At 44.3% G+C, this 21,127-nt stretch overlaps 1 protein-coding gene across 1 annotated transcript in view; it reads right to left on the minus strand.

Annotated features, from left to right (window-relative positions):
• The window catches only part of si:ch211-186j3.6 (neural-cadherin), a 204,064-nt gene extending 183,617 nt beyond the window's left edge, over nt 1-20,447 (minus strand). The window contains exon 1 of the mRNA XM_068760999.1: nt 19,388-20,447. Coding sequence (XP_068617100.1) covers nt 19,388-20,447 — 1,060 coding nt within the window. The remainder of the gene's footprint in view (nt 1-19,387) is intronic.
• Nucleotides 20,448-21,127: the final 680 nt, after the last annotated feature.

The following is a 21,127-nucleotide window of genomic DNA, read 5'->3' on the forward strand; positions in this document are numbered from 1 at the left end:
AAACAAACATACATGAACAAAAAAAATTTGTTCATAACCAAATAAGTGGATCAGTCTACTACAATTTCATCTCACAAAACTGAACAGAATTTAAATGTATCCATCCGAAAAGGAGTGGGGAGAATTTTTTATATTAATAAAGTTTAAATTATAAATAAATATCTATGTATGCTTAAGATTCGTTGCACACCCATGCACCCACTATGTGTTTGTCACAACATGTGCCCAAAGCTGCTTTGATTAATTACTATCTTTTTAATAAAATAATAAAAGACATCTCTCTTTGACTCAGATCTCTATTTCACCAGTTTTTTCCACGACAATAGATATTTGGCTTATTGGTGAGGGGGCATCTGCAAATTGGGATGGGTGGCGCCCACAGTTCTCGATAAATTGCCCATGGATCTCCAAGTGCTTCTCGAGGCTTTTGGGGACCGGGTGTTGGCACGGATCGAGGGACTGTCTCGTGAGCTCGCCACCTCAGGTCACGGTCCGATAAGTGGAAGAACCGCATCTTGCACCAGCAGGCAGGACTGTTTCGACAGATCGCCGGGCATGGCAAAGACTTAGATGGACTGAAGTCTCTCCTCGGCTCCCGAAATGTGGATTTTCTGAGAACCAACTGCTGAATTGGATCAAGCTAAATTCATCTAAATTCATCTGATCCAGGCACCAAGAAGCCAGACTTATCTGTCTCTTTAGCCACAACAACTTCCCAAGGACGGGTCGCAGTGTTCTTGATGGATCCACACATTGAAAGCAATGCCTTAATGAGGAGATAGTTTTCACTCTGTTTTTGTAATGTCTATCTATTTATAAGTCTATGTCAAATGTTGTCCGCTAGACAAAAATATCTTCCACTGCATGCAGAGCTAGTCTTTTGGAGCCTGCATCTACTACTACTGCACTTTCGGCTTGCCCCGTGAGGGATAGCCACAGCAAGTCCATGTTCTCCACCGCACCCTGTCCTTTGCATCGTCCTTCCCAACACCAGCTACTCTCATGTCCTCCCTCACTCCATCCATGTATCTTCTCCTGGGTCAACCTCAAGCCCTGTTCCCTGGCAGTTCCATCCTCAGCATCCTTCTACCGATATAGTCCCCGTCTCTCCTCTAGACATGTCCAAACCATCGAAGTCTGGCTCCTCTGACCTCCAAAACGTCTAACCTACATTTTCCTTGTGTCTCATCTCCCTGTACTCCTGTTTACTCTCTTCAGTCCTCTCACTTGTCCCACTTCTTTGTTAAATGTCCCATATTATACCCTTTCTCCACAAGTTAATGCAGTTCCAATATCCAATGTTTTCAATATTTTCAATACCATATGTTATAGCCCCCCCCTTATAACCTCTCCTGACACAAGCAAAAACAGACAAGCACCTCCTTCTGGCTACATACTATGTAGGTGCCATGGGAAATTTAGATGGATTACATTCAGCGAACACACACACTCAAACAATAATCAACAGGCAATGAACATGGATGGACAGAGTTTATGGGACCTTCAGGGATTTAGTCACATCTTGGTTGTATTGCGGCTTCCAGGATCCCAGGGATTTTATTTAATAAAGGGATTTGTGAGCTTAGAATGGAACGAAGAGTGAGAGGAAGGACATTCAGAAAGATGTGGACGTTCCCAAAACATATGGCACAAGGCGTATGAGTGAAGATGATGAGGACTGCAGTTACTATAATGATAAATGATGATTGCGCTGCTGGTGATGATAGTCATAGTTGACTGGAATGATGATGAAAACTATTTTAATTACTATAGCAGCTGTGACGATGATGATGATTTTTACCAGTATTTGTGACAACAATGATAACATTGATTGCAGGGTTTAAATAAAAATTAAGGATTATAGCTCTGCTGGAAACACACACACAAAAACTCTAAACACAAGCCACATACAATATTACACATACCGGTACATAAAATAGATTATTACATATGATTGCCTGTAGGTGTGAGTGTGTGTGTGGCTGATTGTCTGTCTCTGGGCTGCCCTGTGATGAACTGGTGGCTTGTCCAGGGTGTATCCCGCCTCTCGCCCATTGACTGTTGAGATGGGCTCCAGCGCGACCCGGTATCGGACAAAATGGTTGGAAAATGGATGGATCATAAATAAACTCACCCTCTTGCTACATACAACTTAATTATCCCAAATGTTCTTGTAATGAATGTCAAGGCTGCTAAGTATTAATACTACACTTGGTTGCAGTGAGCAAAACATCTGTTCTTCCCCTTTAAATCCCTGGAAAGTGGATTTAATGGCTGGCTGAGAGGTTGTTTTAGGACACTGTCAGAGACAGCATGTTGCTTAATCTTCAATCATTGTTCTTATCTTGGCAATATGGGCTTTCCATCAACATTTGGGTTTGTATACAAGAACATATTGGACTCTAATCCAACAATCCCATAAATTGCACACGCCCTGAGTCTCGTTCCCAAACATACTGTCAGGATTTGGTTTTTGGCTAGAGATTATTTTTGATTAGGATGTTCCTGGCATTTCCTTGTAGTCATCCTGTTCTGGCGGAGGACTGATTGGCGGTGGGGCGCAGACACACCTGTAACCAGTGTTGGGCAAGTTACTCAAAGATAGTAATATATTACTTAGTTACTTGCTTGAAGAAGTAAGTACAAAAGTAACTGGTTACTTATTACTTTATGTTACTTTTTTTCTTCTCGCCCTCAATAATTGCATCCTTTCTCCCCTAAAGTCTTACTTTGCATGTTCAAAATTGCTGAATATTTATATTGCCACCAAGAGAAGAACAGTTAGTTAAAAAAAAAAAAAATTGGGGTTCTTCTGTAAGCAAGGACAAAAACTGATTTGGCAGTTGATATAAGATAAAATTAAATATATACATTTTATAAATCTTCATTGCATTTAACATAAAAAAAGCTTCAAACCAACTCAGAAGATAATCATCACCTGTCAGGGTTGTCATAACATAAATAAGAAAATATGATATCATTTTGATGTAAAAGTTGATCAGACAGCAAGGCTATCACTCAAACTCATCAAGGCTACTTTGCACGTGGTTTTCCTTACTCTTGTCTTAAGAAGAATGAAACACCTTCTCTTTGATACACTGAAAGGCCTTCTCCAGGCCATAAAATGGTTTTTATTGTGAGAGAAGAAAAGTAAAGTCGTACTGAATGGATTTACATATTTAAAAGATAAATATGGATTCAAGTTTGACAGTGACAGAATGGGAGCACTGATGAGACAAACAAGCAGACTGAATGTTGACCAAACCTCTTTTGAGTAGAGAAATTGATTTATAACAAGGAGACTTTCAATGATTGACCAGACTTTCAATGATTGATCAGACTTTCAATAATTTCCAGATGTGTGAATAAAATAAATGAATAGAGTTGGATATTACAACTTGGATTTCATCACAATCATTCCGAAAATTGTAATATCATTCTGCTTGTTAGTTCCTAAACTAGTTTCACTTGCACTCAAGTTAATTTTCAGGTTCCATGGTGCATGCATGCATGTGGAACCAAAATCCCTGTTTCAGTTCGTGAGACAGACACCATCTTTGTGTTCAAAGAGACTAAAGACTTTCCTTTTTTAACAAAGCTTATCGTTAATCAATACAATAATCAATATGCTGTCATAGGCCAGCACTGGTGGCTTAACCTCCTATGACACAGGAAGCTCCTCCCTCTCTATCTGATTATTCATGTTATAAATATATATCAGTAATCTCTCTCTCTTCCCTGTAGTCTTGTGCTCTCTCTCCCTCTGTTTGTCCCTCTTTCTGTCTCTGTCTGCAGGTCCTTCTGTCCGTGGTGCTGCAGAACCTGGACCTGTGTCCCTCAACACTGATGTCCATATAGCTAGCATATATATATATATATACACAGTATAACCTTTATTTCAGACAGAAGTCCATAGTACATAAATGTAGCATACAACATGGAAAAATAAATGAATATAAGCTATTGAAGAGTTCTGCATTTTATTCATTTATATTCATTTTCCAACGCTTTCTCGGCTTTAGTGGGTCAGGGAAGTTACTTGAGCCTGTTTCAGGGGAGAGGCGGAGCTCTTCACAGCAGACAATCTCTCTGTCTCTCTCTCTCTGTGTCGGCATGGCGACGCAGACGCCATGCCGACAAAACGACCAAATCTACAGTTCTCCCGTCAATTTTAAAATCCATTTTAATCTCTGGCTTCTTCGTCACTGTCCTCACGTCTTTGCTGACGCTGTGGTTCAGACTGTAAAGGCTGAACGGAGGAGCTGATCGCTGCTCAAAGATCACTGCCATACTAATCAATAGCAGTGAGCTGGGTGCTGCAGCCGTTTCACGTCACACCCAGAATGCCTTGCGATGTAAACAACATTGGCGGCCCCCAAACAAAACTGACTTTATATCTTATAAATTCTTATATCTAAGAAATAATTCTATATTTTTGTCTATGTATTTACGTAGTCGAGGTAAATTCTTGTTTATAGAGAGACCAATTTGACAAACAGTCAGGAATCACTTTAAGGACAGGGACCAATAAAACAGACGTGATTGAATTAGGGGGGGACACCATGTACTATAAAACCAGTAAAACACACAGCTAGCATTGGACTAAGTCTATTGCTTGCATACTTGAGATGCTCTGAAGTAATATGATCTAAACCGCATGCTTTGTTATTACCAAGAAAATCAATAGCATCACACACCTCACCTCACCTAACTACCACATTACTGGTCAGATCAACATTATCAGCAATTGCATAACTCTTAACAGAGTTGAATAGCTCGAAATAATGTTCGCACCCAATTTGCGCAATATTGTCTGAACCACAGACACCCTCGATGTTAGAAGATAATGTGCGTTTTATTATTATTCATTGCTCTGACTGCTTTCCAGAAGTCAGCATGGCTGTTACTTTAAAGCTTTATGGCTAGTGCATCAACTTTAATGGTGTTCTCATTGTTCTTTATATGCAGAAGAGCATATTTGAATATAGCATTAGTTTGTTTCTTATGCTCAAACACATCACCCTGTCTAGGCCTTCCTGCATCCAGCCAGCATTTAAATGCTTCTCTAGCTGCAGCATGATGTTCAGCCACAAACTCGTTCCACCCAGGTTTGATGTTAAAGACCTTTTTGTGCCTACAGAATGGCTGACTAGAGGCATTTAGAGCTGTTGTGATGTTAACATGCATGTTACAAAGATCAGCAGCATGATGTATATCAGTGCAATTCATATTTAGACACTTTAAGCCTTAAAGTCTAAGGAATCGCTTGGCAATTGAATATTAGATAGCAAGCTGTCAGTTAGGATGGACTATTTGTCAATATCCTCCTTGGATAGTTTGGTCCAGTCGAGTTTCCCTGATTCAACATCATTGCCTGAGGTAGCCAGGCGGGGTACATTTTCAACATTTAAAATCAGAGCAATAGGCATCTGGTCAGAGGTGGCCAGTCCATAGCAAATCTCAAGTTTATCCAGGCAGGCATGAGCATTTGCTGTGCACACACAGTGGTCGAGCCATGCTGTAGTGTGCCAAATTTCGCTCAAATAGGTAAAAATATTACCGGGTAAAAATATTTTGCTAGATAGCATTATATTGTTATCATCACATGTCATCATGTGTTATCATCACTCTGCGTTTTTTGCTTTTTCCTTAGAATACAGAAATATCATGACCGTGTGCAGGTTCGTCCAGTGGAAAGGTTTATGTCTATACAATACGCCTCAACAATGATTTGTGTGTTTAAGCAGCTGCTCACCCAACGCAGGAACGTATGGGGCGGCAGCGGCTCAGTGGTTTGGGCCCCGGGCTGGGAAGCGGAGAAGTCCTCTGCTTCCCCGGTTCGAGTCCCAGCTGGGCTGGTGACTGGGGAGGGGCCAGTCTGCCTCCAGAGCGCTGCAGAGGTGCCCTTGGGCAAGGCACCGTCCCTGCTAGCGGCTCCAGGTGCGCCTACCACGGCGCCTACTCCCTCTCCGTGTGCTAGGGCCCTTTGATACACTTATTAGTGTGTGGTTGTTTCAAGGGGCCCGTTGTTGGGGTGAAAATTTGATTTCATTGTGTGTGTCCGCAGATGATGATTAATAAAAGCATTTCATTTCATGAACATGAAAATGGAGCTCTTTCTTCCTGAAGAGGCTTTTCAGAGTGTGATTTTGATCATGTGACTATGTGTACATGTACTTACGATAGTCCGGGCTTTGATGCCTGCTGCAGATTTGACAATCTGTGCAAAGAGAACAATGTTCTTGTAGTTGTTAGACGCACAAACACACTCTGCCACTACGTGATCAGTCGCATCTCTCCGGCTGTTGTGCTGATGAATGACAGCACAGCAGTCATTATCGAGTGCACTTGGCACGGAGAGGTCACGCTGTAATGCAGAGCCCAATGTGGAGCGGACGCATCATCAGTCACAGTTGGCAGGTCAGAAAGCTAAAGGGACACACTCAGGCCTCAAACAGATAAACGACTTCACCGCACTTCAGCAGCAGCCATTGTTCTGCTCTGGACCACGGATTCCATTCTTCTATATGGTTGAGTGTGTGTGGGGGGGGGGGGTCATTGACTGTGAGCTGTAGGTGGCAGTGGAAATAGGTTTATGCTGAACAGTATAAGCACGCACAAAGAGAGAGGAGAGCAGAGGAGGAGCAAAAAACAAATCAGACCGATAGAGCGAGCAGGATGGTTATCAGGGGAAAAGAAGAAGATAATGTCAGGGTTTGTTTTTGGTTAGTTTATTTTGATTATTTATGTTCCTTGCATTTGCTTTTATTCATTCTGTTGTCTCTCTCGGCGGTGGGCGTGGCATGGCGGAGCAGACACACCTGTGACCCATCGTCCCATCATTCCGACTGCTTCAAATGACTGCTCACCTGATCAGTAGTCACCGTATTCTGCGTCGTCTCTCGTACCTTGCCTGTGCTTTGCTCCGTGATGCCAGTTTGTCTTCTGCCAAGGTTCAGATGATATGTTTGGATTATTCTTATGACCGTGAGTTTTGAGTTTGGTTTTGGTATCGCCAGTCCTGCCTGCCTTTTTTCGTTTATTTATTTATTGGACGACCTGCCAATTAGCCACAGAGCACAGTGGAAGGGGAACAACCTGATCAGGCCTGGAGGACAGACACATGGAGACAGACTGGGTGGAGTGATATGTGAACTGTGATTTGTTACGTAGGAGGCAACATTCACATTAATGGGATGACACTTTATTTCAGTAATTTAGCTGTGCTCATCTGGCAGAAGATTCGGATTTGAGAATATAATAGAGTGAAACACTGTATCTCTTTCAAATATTTACAGATGGAAGGAAAGGAGATCAATGATTGGAGGACATGTATCTAACAATGCAAAGCGGTGGAAGTATAATGGAAGGAAATAAGGAGTGGACACAGCAAAGCAGAATGTAAAACAGTGTCGGCTGAGACTGACACACGAGCATCTCTGGACTGAAGCCCCAGGTAGCCGTCATTGGCTGCGTTTACAGACAGTTGTCTTTAATCCGATCAGAGTTCAGAGTAAAATTGTGATTGGATGCATTGTGTTCATGGACCCTATAAATATTGATCTGATTAGGACTTGCGTGTTCATGCATCACACTTTCGATTGGAATTGTTTCTTTGACATGCCCAATTTATACCAAATATACCGGAAATAGTAGAAGAAGAAGCCGTAGCGACTTCCGTTGTAAAGAAAACATGGCTCCGCCCTTTTCTGCTTGAAACGTTAATATTTTTCCCATTTGCGCTGTTAGTTTCCTCCTTTAATATCTCCGGCAGAATGTTTGTCTCAGATATTGACCAGTTCTGTCTTTCGCTCGCTCGGCTTCAACTCGCTTCCGGCAATAGCAGAAGCTTGTTTAGCTGACGTCACAGACATGCGCAGTAAGGACGGCTTGTACCGAAACATCGGAATAAGTGTTTTCATGCGCCCTGATCGGGTCGTCGATCGGTATAAACCACCCCTCTCGATCGGGATAGAATCTTGATCGGATCGAGCTTGATTGGGTCAGACTAATCTGATATGGGTGTGTACATGAAGCATTTTTATTCCAATCAGGCTTTTAATCCGATTAAATGTGTCCATGTAAACGCACCTATTGTGTATGCACGCCGAATGCATTAAAGTGTAAAGGTGTTGACCATTTCAATTCTACCAGGATTTATAAGCTTCTAAAGAAGCATTCCATCCAACGTACGGCTCCCCAACTCTCCGAAGAAAGACTAATAAACTTCCATAAAGGCTGACGGCTCCTTAAAGAACCATTCCGGCCTTTAACGTATCGGCTATTAAGAGCAGATACTTTATTTTTGATGTCCAGTTACGCATTTAATTATGTTCTTGTCTTGATTCAGGCACATCTTACACATCAGCCCTTGTTTCACCTAATGCTTAACTATCACGCAGGGAGTAATTTATTTATAGGAGGGGGGGGTTTCCTCCACTGACTGCAGTCTATAACCCAAGATGTAGTGTAGCCAGGAGACGGAGAATATTGTGTCTTCAGTTCATTTAAATTAAGGCTTAGATGCATTAGTACAGCTAACAGGTCTCATTTCAGATCATATTCATGCCTCTCCATGCCTTTGTGCTTCTTCAGGAGATGCACGTGGGTATCTAATGCGGGGGGGGGGCAAGATGTAACTGCTTTAAAGTAATGTTTATGTTTGTGAGTCTGCTTGGCCTCAATCAAAGTTTTTGCTTTTAGCACATTTTTATTATTGAATAATAATGTTAAGAGCAAAGTTTAACTTGAGTTTATTTTAAAAAAAAGAAAAAAGGAAAGGCCTGGAGGTTGTCTGGGTGGGACAAACATAGGCCTGATTTACTGTTCCTAGTAAAGTGAAAGCTTGTATATTCTTTTGATAACAAAAGTAAGTAGTAAGCCTTCTCCATGCTTTATTCCTGTTGTGTCCAAAGGCAAGGCAATCTGGATGTTTCTCTGTTGGACTGCAGGGACTGCTGCCTTACTGAATTGTAAAGCCCTCCTGACACAAAACCTTCATTCTCAACATGACGCAACATTTTTGTGAAGTTCAAGCATAAATAAATACTACAATGCTGGTTTACGTGCAGTAGGTGAGTTCTTGCTGGAGGTGCATTAAATCTTCACGGTGAGGATGAGATCCTGAGGGTTTTGCCAAAACTGCTGAATTTCACCCGGCAGGCTCGCTAATGGGACTGTAGACGTCCGCTCTCACTGAAATGCAAGCCTTGTTTCCAGGTAGTAGTGAATGAAATGATTGCATATTTCATGCTCATGAAAAAGAATAATAGCTGATTTTCAGCAAAGCAGCACACGAGTACATTTTGGCCAGTTCATTCAACAATGATAGAAATCGAAATTGAAAAGAAAGCTGAAGTTGAACTTGTGAAAACAGCAGAGCTGAAGAAACAAACAAAACAAACAAGCTTTTGAAAAAAGATAAGAGACTCATAAAAAATACATCAAAGAGAAAGCTGATTATTGATTAAATAAAGCTTAAAATATGCAGTCACAGCTCTCTCTCTCTCTCTCTCATCTATCAGCGTCCTCAAACCAGAAACGGAGAACAAAGAAGATGAGAAAAGATGGAGCGGCTCATGTGTTACTAACTCGTGTGTTTCCTTCCCTCATTAAACCATCAATCCTCCAGCCATCCATGGCAGTGCTCAGGGAGCAACTTCTGGGGTTTGGTGTCTTGCTCAAGGACATCTTGGCAGTGCTCGGAAGGGAAACCTGCACCTTTCCAGCCACTAGCCCACATCCATGCTGGCCCTGAACCACCCACTCCACTCAGACTCTGGTCTCCGAGCCAAGTCCTTATGGACTGAGCTACTGCTACCCCAGTCTTATAGAATGGAGAACAAGTGGTGGGCCAATAGTCTGTTGACGTGTGTGTGTGTGTGTGTGTGTGTGTGTGTGTGTGTGTGTGTGTGTGTGTGTGCGTGTGGCTACAGTTCAAATAATGACAATCAATAATGGCCTCTGTATTTCTGATCATCTACTCCTACAGATGTCCAAACACACAATAAACCGACCCTCTGCTCCTCTGTAATCTTACATTTCCCTTTGCCTGTTAGAACAGTTAGAAACAGGCGCCTCTCCCTCAACCCGTTTCTTCCCCTACATTGAACATGATTGCATAGCAGTAATTAAGAGTGTGTTACGTTACACACCACTGCTAATCCTGCAGAGCCAACTGGATCCGCTGTGTGTAGATTACTGCTCACGGCATGAGCCCTTTTATCACTTTTATGTCCACACACACACAAGAACACATTGCGGGCTTCCGGAAATGCGCACACAATGAATTGTTTATGTGCTAAACTGGGACGGCTTCCTCTCTACACCCTCAGGCCTTTCCCATGTCTGCAATTAGAATAGCGTGATTCTGCATTTTAGAATGATGAGTGTTCCCTAAATCTTTTTCAAGAACATTGATTTTGTGCTGTATAGGTGTTTTCACGCTCATATCCAAGGTGTTTTGTTATTTGTCATGACATGCAAGTTTTTTCTTTAATTGTGTCCACCCAAGACCGATGAGCACAAGCAGTCCTTTCCGTAAATGCTGTGTTGAACTATGGAGGAAAATGTCGTGAGTTGTTGAGACACAAAAAGAGCAAAGATGACTAACAGGTAAAGTGCAGGTGAAGTCGCCAATTACAAAATCAAAGCATCTTCCTAGTATGAGGAACTTCAAATGAGTGGGAAAAATCACTGCTTGGGTAAAAATATTTGAATAAAAACAAATACTTACAATAGACCGGGTAAGAGAATAGTTGTGGCCATGGTTTAAAAAAACAAATCAAGCCTGACTGTTGGTGGGAAACAGAACGTATCGGTCTCTGGGTTCAACCTCTTCTTCCTCACAGTGCAGTATGTACAATTTTGCTCCGAGTATAAGCCACTCTTGGTTTGAACTTTTTAAGACTAGCATTTTGAGCTGTTGTATTTATTTCAGCTGAGAACAAACTGTGTTGAGATTGATTGAGCTTTGATTGATTGATTGAGCTGTGGATCCAAAGCTGACCAGAAACAGCAGCCTGGATTCATTTCAGACACCTTTCAATGCCTGCAGATATTCTGAAGTTACATTCTGAGCAGAGTTCTGTTTGAGGATCATATTTTATAGTTAAGTCTCAGTAAATAAATCAGTACATTGTTTCCTTTATAACATTACTGATCCTCCTGCCTGGTGAAACATGAGTTTGTGAGAAAGGTTAACGTATAAATAAAAATTCAAATATAGTACGTAAATTTGCTTTCAACAATAAGATAGCCTTGATTTATTATAGCGCCATCCATCAATTTTAGTCATTCGCTGCTTGCACTGGTTCTGGGGCTGCATTTTAAAGCTGAGGAATGATCGGACAAACAGTATTGTGCATGGTGCCACCTTCTCGGGGGGGGGGAGACTGTAGTGGAGATATAAAAGATCAGGTAGTTCCTATGTTTATTAATGTGGTGCGGCACTTTTAAAAAAAAATGCGCTTTGCGCGTTTGTATTATTCATATTCAGACATTGTCTATTGATCTGTTTCGCAGTCTCCTCGTGTCTGTAACATGCTGCAAGATTCCGCCATCACTCAAACAACCCAAAGAGAGAGAGAAATGATTCCTCTGTGAATAACGTGATGACAAAAGCCAAAGTTGAGAAAAGGTGAATAATGCAGGCATATATAAATGGCAATGGTTTAAAAACAAAAACAAAAAACCTCATGGGTCGGAAGGACTGGGTGGGGGAAAATATCAGGAAGATAAAGATGGGAATGTAGAATAACAGCTGGTGTGGATGGCAGGAGAGATCGGTTGAAGTATGGAAGAGGGTGAAGGAAATAACAGACGGGGAGGAGGAGAAAGGGAACATGAATAATGAGAAAAACAAAGACAAAAAGGAAACAAACCATGGAGTGACATCGTGTACGTGCCTCACGAAAACACTTTGCCGGCTCAAGACGGAAAGGGAACACTTGAATTGTTTTTGACATCAAGGGAAAAGAGAAAAAGTAAGTGACTAACAAAGAGGAAATAGGATCTCTCCTGAGTCCACGGCATATCAGAGGAGGCGCTGCAGGGCTGCGGTTATACAGGGCAGGTCTAACACACACTGACCCTCCCACACATCCTGGCAATTTCACATTCACACACTCAGACATCAATTGATCCCGCTGCAGCAGAAGCCAGCAGAGAGAATAGACATGTGGAAGCTACCCTGTGCCTCTGCTCACTACAAATAAATAGTCTAGTAGTCACATTACAGCAATGCACACTTCAAGTAGGCCACAAGACGGAGGAGTAGCAGGCATGGAGCAAAAGGATTATTGACATATTAGCATCCTTTTTTTTTCTTTGCATAAGTACTTCTGAGTAAGAGCTGCAGGATTTTGGATAAATATCGAACTCTACAGACATTGAGGCTCGTCGTATCGAGAGCAGGCCTTTAAAACTCAACATAAATATCAAGCTGTTTTCTACTCATTGAGAATTGTTTGGACAAATTAAAACCGTTTCAATTGTTATTTGTCCAATTCCTTCTCTTTGATTGAGCAGGATTCCATTTATGCCTGGTAGCAGTTTGAAATCAGTAGCTTTCATGTTCACGATGCTCATTGAATACACCAGATTTAAGAATCAGTAAAGAACTTTATCAAAGTCTTCCCTTCCTGCAATTCGAATTCAAACACCGTTCACTGCATATTTGAAGCTTGGTATCTCTGAATTACTAAACAAGTCATTAGCCCACGATCTTCATCATCACCATCATCAATATATACATTATCATAAAGATGTACTACATGACCCACAAACACATCATAATCATCACTACTATAACTACTACTGCTTGTCCCGTGAGGGGTCGCCACAGCAACCCAACCTTCTCCACTTCACCCTGTCCTTTACATCGTCCTCCCCAACACCAGCCACTCTCATGTCCTCCCTCACTACGTCCATGTATCTTCTCCTGGGTTGACCTCTAGGTCAACCCAACCCAACCCAACCCAGGCTCTCTAAGCCGTCCATCATGACTAAGGTACCGTAATCAAATCATTACCTTAAATAGCAGAGCATATTGTGTCCTTGAAAATTGGACATGTCAGGTTATCTTTTCCATCTGAAAATAAACTCGTTCAATCACAACAGGAAAAATTTAGGAATGCATATCAAAACATTTATTTTATGTACACAGCAAGGAAAACTGCTAAATCACAACGATCAACACTTTTTTCTACACCCCCGATGTGAATCAAACATTCTGTTGTTAATTTCCTTTCATTGTTGTTCTCAGTTTTAGATCAGGTTTAATCTTGCAATTAACAATAGCAGACCTGATACAAATTAAAGTCAGTGCCGTATTCTTTCTGGTTTGCCCAACTATCATGGTTTATTTCCACAAATCAAAATGTGTAGTTATTAAAAGTCTCAGCACTAAATTTAATCTGACAATGACTTTCACTGGAAAAATACAGAAATCTGAATTTTATTCCATGGTTTGGGTATAAGCATTCATGAAACCATAAAATATGACAGGCTGTGATATACTGAAATTATTCTTCCAGTTTCTGAAATCACCCAAGTATTATATTGGCACAACATCTGTAAATACAGGAATATAGACTACAGAGATTGGTTCTTACCAAACACCCATTTTACAATATATATATATATTCAATCATACCAACCTGCAGGCGTGACAAATGGCATCGTGGCAAATGCAAGCGAGAAGCCTGAGCTGGAAGGCCCTCTTAATTAGTTCATCTTTCTAGCCAAAAATGTTACACTTGAATAGTTACACTGGTGCAAACGTGTTTATTTATCATTTTATTCAGATTTTTAAATAGTTACAATACAATAGTTTAAAAACTCAGTCTAATTTATTTGAAATATCACCCAAATAGGTTGCTTTTATTTATTTAAAAAGGTTCTATTGTTCGGATTTTTTTTTTTAATAAAAGCATTAAGTAATTTTCTCTGCCTTTTTTGTAACAAAAATTAATCAAACCGAGCACCTCAAGAAACTGAACCGAACCGAAATTACATTTTAGTATACCGTTACACCCAACGATGCATGCAGATTGCTGTTTGGAAAGTTTAGAAAGCTTAATTTTATATGCTGACGCTCGATGGCCGAGCAATAGCTTCACTCATTCAGTGATTTTCACTGTATTCCTGAATAGACTGTATAATAAGTGATGGGTCCATAAAAAGCGAGCAGGAAGGATGGCAGTGAGAAGAACAAACACATGATGATGGCGATGAAGCAGGAAATTATCGATAAGCATGACTGTGGTAGCCGCGATTTGGCACTTCAGAAGCGGAGTACATCAATGATAAGTGCAATCCTCAAAAAGAAGGATGTTATCAAGAGCACAAACTATTCCAAAGGCAGAACTATTATGTCTAAGTTTATGTTTATGTGTGAACGTAGTGGGCGAGTGAATGTCGGTGGTGGTCAGGAGGCAGCCTCGCTCCTCTCAGTCTGCCCCGGGGCAGCAGCAGCTCCACCACCAAGTATGGAGTGAATTAATAATGCACAAAGTAAAGTGTCTTTGAGTGTCCAGAAAAGCGCTCTATAAAATCAACGCATTATTATTATTATTATTATGTAAGTGTACTTGTAAGGTACAGTTACAGTACGGTATAAAGTGTCTCTGTACCGTCCAACTCGCCCTCCCTGCGTATCGCGTCTGTCTCGAAGGCAAAAATAAAACCACATTTTATATTACAGCAATACTGTATATAATTTATTATATCATTGTGTGTGTGTGTGTATCTGTATAGCAATTCACACGTGTTTTCATTGTTATTAGCGTTGATTTGGGTGTTTTTAGACGCCCAGAACAGATGAAAAATGTTTCAGTTATTTTATATGGGGAAAATGTATTTGTCACATACGAGCGACTTGAGTTCTGAGCTCGGTCAAGGAACGAATTATACTCGTATGTCGAGGTATTACTGTACCTCCACACCTAAACACAAAAAACACCAATTAAGCTTAAAATTATGGGGTCTACATTTTACCACAAAAAACACCAATTAAGCTTAAAATTATGGGGTCTACATTTTACCACAACATCCTTGGAGTTCCCAATAATGTAATTCAAATGGGCACACAATACACACACACACACACTAGCTTCCTGTACAGACACACTTTTGTCAGAAACTCCCTTTTCGTGAGATGGTAAAATGTGCCTCCACTCAAATAAATCCCTGAAAAATGTGTGAAAATAGGAGCACGAAAGTGAGCGAGCAAGAGAGAGTGAGAGAAAGTGTGATGGAAAGGGAGAGACGGAGAGAATGAGATGGGATTACAGGGATAATGTGAGCAGATGGAGGGAGGTCAAGGCTCCATCAGGACTCACCACTCCAAAAAGATTAAAAGACTTTAACCGAGCCACAGACGACCAAAGGGATGCTGCGATTCTCACGCTGGAGATAACGAGCTGAGCCGGCTGGAAATGAAAACGTGTCGTCTTTCAGTGCGAAGCCGTGAACAGTTAGGTAATGCTATTTCAATCCCCCTCCTATCAGACACGCTAAAAGTTAGCTTTTTCAGCGTCACTTAAGCCCATCCATTTAGAAATCATGGATGCAAAGCCTCCAGTGGAAACATTAACATTCAGCGTGTAAGAGCAAAACAGCACAATGGCGATGACAGATGGGGGCTGGCACTGGCCAGAAAGGGACGAGGACACGGCATGTAAATGTAGTCTCCGTAAAGGGAATCATTTTACAAGTAGTCCATGATTTCCTGGTTGGATTTAGTTTACGGGATAATTTGGTGGTTTGCTTTGAAGTGGGGGTGCGTGAGGTGCTTATCATCAGGTAGGTTTATTTTGGGAACACTCCCAGCTGGCAGCAGAGAGGAGCATTTTATTTTAGAAAGGATGTACTGCTGTGGACAGGGGCTGACAAATGTTCCTGATCTACCATGAACCGAATCCAAACTGCTCCCTCCACCCCCACCGGGAGGAAAACTATCCCTTAATGTGTCCGTCCATCTGTACTTTAATTTTAAGAATATGCAGATTACACTCTGGTCACTGCCTCTTCAACAATGACACATTCTGTTTAATCTCTTTTCCATCGGTATCCCAAAATTTCACTCTTGACAATAATTGCATTATATACCCGGTAAGATGTTTCTCTTGTCTTAAATTCCATTTAATTTCTAAGAGCAACACGAGTCAGTCTGAGAAAATGTGGAAGTGGATTGACTTCTGGCACAGTGCAGAGGGAAACATGTATGATGAACTGCCTGCAGAACAGTCTCTTAGAAATTACATTATACACAACATATATACAGTGTTTATATATCGTATCTGCAACTGCAAATAATATGAACCAATTATATTATTTTTCATCATTAGGATAGGGGAAGGATATTGATTAAAATAAGTGGGGAAATAACAATATTGGTATATATAGTATATATAGTAGGGGTGTAACGGTACGCTAAAATGTAATTTCGGTTCATTTCAGTTTCTTGAGGTGATCGGTTTCGTTTATTTTTTGGTACAAAAAAGGCATAAAAAATAGTTTTATTTTTAAAAACGCAAACAATAGAATTCGTAGAAATAAATAAAAGCGACCCATTTGGGTGATATTTCAAATAAATTAGACTGAGTTTTTAAAACTATTGTATTGTAACAATTTACAATTTTAAACTGTAAACTGTAAACAGCAGCAACAGCCAGAACATAACAAACGTAACTACTACTACTACTACTAACTATTCAAGCCAAAAGATTTTGGCTAGAAATATATACTTCTCTACATTTTCTGCAGAAAGCACAGATCTGGTTGCCGTGACAACATAAATTCGGGACATGAGCAACTTCAAGACGCAGGCATGAAATTGGCGAGCGCAACAGGCGGTCCAAGCGCACTTCGCTTCCTTACTCGTCTCCTGAGCAGCTCCCGTGTTTCCATTATCGACGTGGTTTTGGCTGCATCTGTGAGTATTCCTTATCAGTGATGGTCCAAAGAGAGCGAGTGATGAGGAGGGTATAGTCGGTTGGAAAAGTATATAAGTATATTTGTTTTTTGTGTGAATAGACCTATTTTTGCTTGATTTAATCGTTCTGAAATTTATTTTTGCCATAACATTTCACCTATAGACGTTTGGACGCATTCGGCACATCGAGGAAGTTCACATTTTCACCAGTGGGGGGGGGGGGGGAGCTACTGCGGTTGCTGTGGATCCACGGGGGACTGGTTACCTGGCTCAGCTGACGCGCAGGTCAGAATAGCATGAGCACAAACAACGGTCTTGCCTCCGTGCTGTTCATCCTCTGGTCCATTGATCAGGGCGGTGCCCAGTCAGATGCTGAATACTGGTCTTAATTTACAGACAGACAGACAGACAGACAGACAGACCGACAGACAGACAGGCAGACAGACAGGCAGGCAGACACTGGAGATTCAGTCAGACAAGTGTTTCTTCATTCCTTCATTTGCGTTCTGTCCATCACTGTCCGTTATCTGCAGGTGATAATTGACCCGCCGGCTCGGTGGCTGTTCAGCATCACTCTGCTCCCCAGACCGTCCAGCAACACGTGCACTACGCCCAGCAACACGTGCACTACGCCCAGCAACACGCGCACTACGTCCAGCAACACGCGCGCTACGCCCAGCAACACGCGCGCTACGCCCAGCAACACGCGCGCTACGCCCAGCAACACGCGCGCTACGCCCAGCAACACGCGCGCTACGCCCAGCAACACGCGCGCTACGCCCAGCAACACGCGCGCTACGCCCAGCAACACGCGCGCTACGCCCAGCAACACGCGCGCTACGTCCAGCAACACGTGCGCTACGCCCAGCAACACGCGCGCTACGTCCAGCAACACGTGCGCTACGTCCAGCAACACGCGCGCTACGCCCAGCAACACGCGCGCTACGTCCAGCAACACGCGCGCTACGTCCAGCAACACGCGCGCTACGTCCAGCAACACGCGCGCTACGCCCAGCAACACGCGCACTACGCCCAGCAACACGCGCACTACGCCCAGCAACACGCGCACTACGCCCAGCAACACGCGCACTACGGCCAGCAACACGCGCACTACGCCCAGCAACACGCGCACTACGCCCAGCAACACGCGCACTACGTCCAGCAACACGCGCACTACGCCCAGCAACACGCGCACTACGCCCAGCAACACGCGCACTACGCCCAGCAACACGCGCAGCAACACGCGCGCTACGCCCAGCAACACGCGCGCTACGCCCAGCAACACGCGCGCTACGCCCAGCAACACGCGCGCTACGCCCAGCAACACGCGCACTACGCCCAGCAACACGCGCACTACGCCCAGCAACACGCGCACTACGCCCAGCAACACGCGCACTACGCCCAGCAACACGTGCACTACGCCCTCATTCACTGACGTACATGAAGCATCATCAACGCTGATAAATGCCACTCGGTCTAACCGCTACAGTAACCATCAGGCACCTTGGCTTTGCTTACAGCCTCAGAACGCCGGCGTTCTACTGCCGTCCAGGTAAATCAGGTAAGTCGGTGCCGAGCCCCCGTACATTTACCACAGCAGCAACACCCCAGGCGAGAGCGTTACCAACACCTGCTGCTGTTTGTGTTTATTTCCTTACACGCACCATCAGAACGCTCCACCGAGACCTTCAGGTTTCAAACACTCCGGACAGAGCTAGACCAGACCGCAGCAAGAAGGTCACGGGTTCAAATCCGACTTGCTGCCTTTCTGCGAGGAGTTAGCATGTTCTCCCTGTGTCTGCGTGGGTTCTCTCGGGGTTCTCTCTGGGTTCTCTCCGGGTTCTCTCTGGGTTCTTCCGGTTCTCTCCGGGTTCTCTCCGGGTTCTCTCCGGGTTCTCTACAGGTGTAAATGGACCGCACTTATATTGCACTTTTCCACCTTTGCGGTGCCCAAAACGCCCCACATTCACCCACGCACTCACACTCGAATGGGCGACGCCTCCTTGCAAGGTGCTGCCAGACCCAGCGGGAGCAATTTGGGCTTTAGAGTCTGCGTGCGTGTACGTGTGCGTGTGTGTGCGTGCGTGTGTCTCTGAATGAATGTTCTTATATTGATTTGTTCTTACACTGATTGAATAGATACTTTCTGGTTTGCATCAGTCGCCTGAACATCAAAGAGAGATGTATTTTATATTCTGGCTCCGTTTTAAAGTTCATGACAATTTGAGAACTAACGGGAATTGAATTTGGCCTGATTGTAAAGACGCTCCCCCCTCTCCGTGCGTATTTACGCACAAAATAAAATATGGCTAATTTTTTACCAAATGATGTTAGAAACGATGATTCTGTCTGCCGTGCGTGGACCGTTCACGCACGACGCGTGCTCGTACATGCCGCTCTTCCGTTCCCCTTTTTCTGGCTTTTACGCGCCGGATTTCTCCATTGACTTACTTCTTTTATCCTGAACTTTAACCGCGATCCCCACCGACGGCTCCGTCTCCCGGTCGAGTCTCCGTGATATGACGATGTCCCCGCTGTCCCGGTTCACGCCGACCGGGGAACTCTCCACGTCGGGCTCCATCAGCTCAAAGGCGACCGACTGAAACCTCACCGGTTTCAGGTTCACCACGACCGAACCGATCCCCGCGTCCTCGGACACGTTGATGAAAACGGTGCTTTCCGGCTCCGTGACTGACCTCGGCTTCCGTTCCGCCACTTTAGTTTGCGAGTTCGGATCCGGCCCCCCCTGCTCGGGGGTGAGAGCGCGCACGACAGGCCGTGGGTTGATCTCGATCGCCACGCTCTGGCTCGTGCGCGGTGGCCACCCTCCGTCCCGGGCAAACACGCTAAACTTAATCGGTTCATCCCGACCGAGGATCGAGTCCACCAGCAAAATGTCGCCGGTTTTGGGAACCGCGTAGAAACTCCCGTTTTTGGGTAACGCGAAGTACACGAGCTCCGCGTTCTTGCCCGCGTCGTCATCGCGCGCGCTGACCGTGTAGATGGACGCGCGGAGCGCAGTGCAATCATCCACGCTGAGCGTCACACCGGCACCGGGGAAGGTGGGCCGGTAGTCGTTCGTGTCCAGGACGTCCACCCTGACGGAGGCCACCTCAGCGGTTAACGGGAAATCATGTCCCACTTCCCGGGAAGCTTCCGTGCGCTGCCCGCAGCACGCACCGAGACCGAGCGTGTAGTCGGCCCGGTCTTCCCGGTCCAGAACCGATGAAGTTTTCAACAGAACATGTCCCCGTTTGTGGTGCGTAAAGACACGGAAACCGTTGCTTCCATCTCCCGTGAGTCTGAAGCGCGTTGTCGCTGAACCGGACTCTCCGGTGCCGCCGCACACCCTCTCCGGGTTGAGTCGCTTTAACGGGATGCTCAGTCCGTTGACCCGGGAACCCGGAGGCGAGTTCTCAAATACGTGCCCGTGAAAGAACGGCAGCGGCTCCACGGTCCGGTTCCGGGGAGCGCACGACGCCAAAAGCGGCACAAAGGCGAGCCAAAGCATGACTGAATGTCTCGCTGCGCGCGCGTCACGCAGGAATCCACGGGGGCCTTGTTCTTCAGGGATGGTTCTCCTTTTCCCCCCCGTGATCCAAAACGTCCATCAGATCGGAACACGCGTTATGGACAGATCAATATCAGGCCCAGAGAACTTTGTTTCTGCGCGTCCTCCTCCCGTCTCACCAGCAGCGCTGCGCGTCTCTGCGCGTCCCGGGAAAAGGAGCGCGTCTCGCTCGAGTGCGCGCTCACCTCGCTCTCCTCTGGTGAGTCGGCAAAGCGTTCGGACTTCTGAGCCGGATCAGAACTCATATTTCCTCCTTTGTTCGTCGCTGGGATGCATTAATAAAACATTTTTAACACGAATATCATATTTCACCGACTGTTTTACGCACGTATTGCCAATAAGTTCCGTGCTGCGCTGCTGGATTCGAGTGTAACCGGGTGATTGGTTGAGTTGCCCAGACATTCCTTGTTTGTGGGGTAATTAGGCAGGCAGGTGTGGTGGTGAACACCTGTAGCACATTTGCCACTGATGAGGGGGGTGTACATGTGCTTCCCCTCATCCGCTCCCGGCTCGCTCTCTGTCCGGGTGAATGGAGCGTCCTGGGTGCGGTCATTTGTGCTGTCCGTCTGGACGGTTAGTCGTTATAGACCCCTTCCAGGTGGAGCCGCTGCGGGCGCGGT

Source organism: Brachionichthys hirsutus, chromosome 1 (genome assembly GCF_040956055.1).
Source record: "Brachionichthys hirsutus isolate HB-005 chromosome 1, CSIRO-AGI_Bhir_v1, whole genome shotgun sequence".
Taxonomy (NCBI): domain Eukaryota; kingdom Metazoa; phylum Chordata; class Actinopteri; order Lophiiformes; family Brachionichthyidae; genus Brachionichthys; species Brachionichthys hirsutus.